This window comes from Echinops telfairi, unplaced genomic scaffold (genome assembly GCF_000313985.2).
Source record: "Echinops telfairi isolate 266 unplaced genomic scaffold, ASM31398v2 ScPeMD7_655;HRSCAF=1070, whole genome shotgun sequence".
Classification (NCBI taxonomy): Eukaryota; Metazoa; Chordata; class Mammalia; order Afrosoricida; family Tenrecidae; genus Echinops; species Echinops telfairi.
In genome coordinates this window covers 23,946,772-23,949,892 of record NW_022104553.1, presented here as the reverse complement: position 1 = coordinate 23,949,892, position 3,121 = coordinate 23,946,772, and the positions used below count along the sequence as shown (strand labels likewise).

The window sequence follows — 3,121 nt, the reverse complement described above, 5'->3', positions numbered from 1 at the left end:
TCTCTTTAGAAAAAGGTACAGAAAGCTTCAGCAGGAAATGCCCTAAGATGCTTCCCCAGGGAGTACTTCTCCACCAAGACAATGCTCCGGCTGATTTCTCTCAGGAAATAAGCCATATTTTGATGGTATTAATGGTGCAAGACTGAACATCTCCATGTGTGATCTTTTTTTAAATGGCTCATGCAGTGCAACACCCCCCCCTCCCCGCCTCCCAGAGACACTCTACTTAAAATACCAGTCGGAGGCTGGGAGATGGAGGCACTGGCCAAAGCTGGGAGGACAGGACCCGACGTCCGATAGGGCTCTCACTCCCGGCCACCGAGTCCACACCGACCCCTAGTGACCCTGTAGGGCAGGCTCGAACTGCCCCTGTGGGTTTCCAACACTTTAACTCGTGACGGGAGCAGAGAGCCTTGTCTTTCTCCAGAGGAGTGGCTGGTGGTTTCGAACTGCTGACCTTTCAGGTGCAGCCCAACCTGTAACCACCACCACCACCAGGACTGCTCCCACAAGGGAGCCTGATCATAAGCAGTAGGCTGGAGGGTTTTTTTTTTGAGGGGGGTCGTTACTGTTTTAAACCACCCCCTAAGAAAACAGGTGCCTCAATACCCATGGCTGTTTGGAAACTACAGAACCTTCTGGATGTAGGGGTGCACTCCCGGAACCAAGGGCTCATGAGAAAATGCACTAGGCCAGGCTGGCTTTGCTCAGAACCCCAGTAAGTTGTCAGGGATAAAGATATCTTAAGTATAGAATTCTGCGCCCCACCCCTGGGTTGAGTGAGTGAGTGAGTGAGTGTGTGTGTGTGTGTGTGTGTGTGTGTGTGTCTTATAAGCCCCGTGAGCATTGTGTATGGGACACCTTGTCCCTTTGAGCTGTTGTAAAGTTTGTGTATTGCTGGGGGGCTGGGGACGTTGTGGTCTCTGCTGGTCGCTGAGTGCAGAGTCCGTAGGTCTATCCAGTGCCCACAGGCACTGGGAGGTATGTGCTGTGCACACTGTAATATGGAATCAAGGGAGGAGGGGGCACAATTATGTATTTTTAAATAACCAATGTGATCGGATATAAATGTTGTAAATAACTGCCAAAGGCATATTAAAGGAATATTAAAACAGAAAAAAAGAGAAATAGAATCGAGTCCATGGAAGGCTCAATTCACTCAGGGATGACACATCTCGATGAATTAGCTAGAAAACTTGAGAATGATGTACAAATGCGCTTTACACAATTGATGTGTGTATGGATTGCGATAACAATATCGGACTATAGTTTTAAAAAAAAACTATGAACAAATTCCTATGCACACTGCACATATCTTATTTTGAAGTAAAAAAACAAACGGGGCAAAAACACCCAGCAGGCCAGATAAATGTCCTCGGAGGCCGCGGGCTGGCTGTAGTTTGAGAACGCCTGGTCTAGAGCCTAATTGTCCCGAGACCCAGAGGGCTGAAAGTGGGAGCTTTCTATCAGGGAGAGGACAAGGGTTACGGGGGTGGGGTGGGGAGGGCAGCGTCCCTTAAAATCCCAGAGCGAACAGCTTCATCTCTCTCCTACAGAACAGAGGATTGGTATGAACTGGGCACCTTTAGGTTAACAGCCCGATGCTTACTGAACGTGCCACCAGCATGTCCTGGAAAAACATTGTTCCAGGGGGTGAAGAGGGTCTCTTCTGAGAGCTGGTCTGCTACAAAAATCACAGAAATCTCCAGGATCACTAAAATCATCTCAATCCCAAGAGCCCTTTATAAAACAAACTTGATCAATGATTCTTGGGAGCCCAGTCATGCTACCTCACCCCCATTTGATTAACTTGCCAGGCAAGTGATTTAAAGGTTTCTACAGCTGATTAACAGTCTTCCTTAGGAGACAAAGCAAGGAACCACAGGGAACGGGAGGACATCCTGAATCACATCTCAGGATTTATTCTGATTCAAAATTGCCCTCCTGTTGTGCTGGGAGGAGATCAATTACCCCACAGGCTACTTTAATTAACAGTTAGTAAACCTTTATTAGCAGGCGGTCTTGGAGCAGCTAGAGCCTAATTCTCCCAAGAAGCACAGTGCTTAAAGCCCTGGATAGCAACCAGGCAGGGTATAGAAAGGCAAAATCCCTATCATGTTTTTCAAGCTGCAAAGTACAAGACTCCAGCTGCATCCTGTTTCCCCCCTCTGATTAGCCTAGCTGATTACAGAAGCTAAAAGAAGCATGAGTCTACAATCACACCCTGGAACAGGGTGGGTGGAGGTAGAAAGTTCTCCCAAGGCTACAAACTTAGGCTGAAAAATTACCAGGACAGTTTGACATAGCAAGCTACCAACAGGGCAGTGGGCTCTAAGGGACATGGCCTTAAAGCAAGATGGCATCCCCTACACTTCCCTGGGGGGCCGGCCAGAATATTGGGGGTAGGCTGCAGGAGGGTTACACTGACTTGGAGAAAGGGTAACTTGGATACAGAGGCACAGTGCTCAGGTGGTGATTCAGTGAGTGGGAAAAGGGGAACTTGAAGGGGGGCGGGGGGTTAGGCACCTATCAGCAATTTAAAAAACACCGTTCAACAGTTACAGAACACAGCAGTTTCCAGAGGAATTACAGAATTTGCAAATTGGCCATCCTTGGGTGAGTACAAATGGCTATCCTCAAGCTAATTAATACATTATGGAAAAACAACATTATGGTTACATTGTGAAAATGGCAACTACTGTACTACATCATGATTACACTGGCGTTGTGGTGGGTTACTCCACTCCCACCCCTAGATGGAGATGTCTGCCTAAACTTACTAAGTTTCAAAGGAATCTTACTGCCAGGGAGGGGCTGTTTGTTACATTTAAATTTGTAAGAAGCTACAGCCCAATCAGGCTGTATCTCCACCGTTTGACGAACGGCTCCCTCCTCCAAAACCAGACAAAATGCCTTCACCAGAAACCTGGCCGAAGAAAGACTGACCTTCGAAAGCCTTTTCCTCGTGATCTTCCAGAATCCCTGCGGACCACGGAGCGTCTCCGTTTGAGATCACACCGGAGGCCCGGTGGTCTCCGGCCGGCCTCACCTGCAGGCGTGTCTCGCTTAAGACATACCTGGGTGTCCCTTGGAGTCGCCGGTCTCTCTGCCCACCCACCCC

The 3,121-nt window shown here is 48.4% G+C and overlaps 1 protein-coding gene across 1 annotated transcript in view; it reads right to left on the bottom strand.

Annotated features, from left to right (window-relative positions):
• LOC101663435 (histone-lysine N-methyltransferase PRDM9-like) overlaps positions 1-1,642 on the bottom strand; it is a 12,811-nt gene extending 11,169 nt beyond the window's left edge. The window contains 1 exon segment of the mRNA XM_045292654.1: positions 1,610-1,642. Within this exon segment, the coding sequence (XP_045148589.1) occupies positions 1,610-1,642 (33 nt within the window).
• Positions 1,643-3,121: the final 1,479 nt, after the last annotated feature.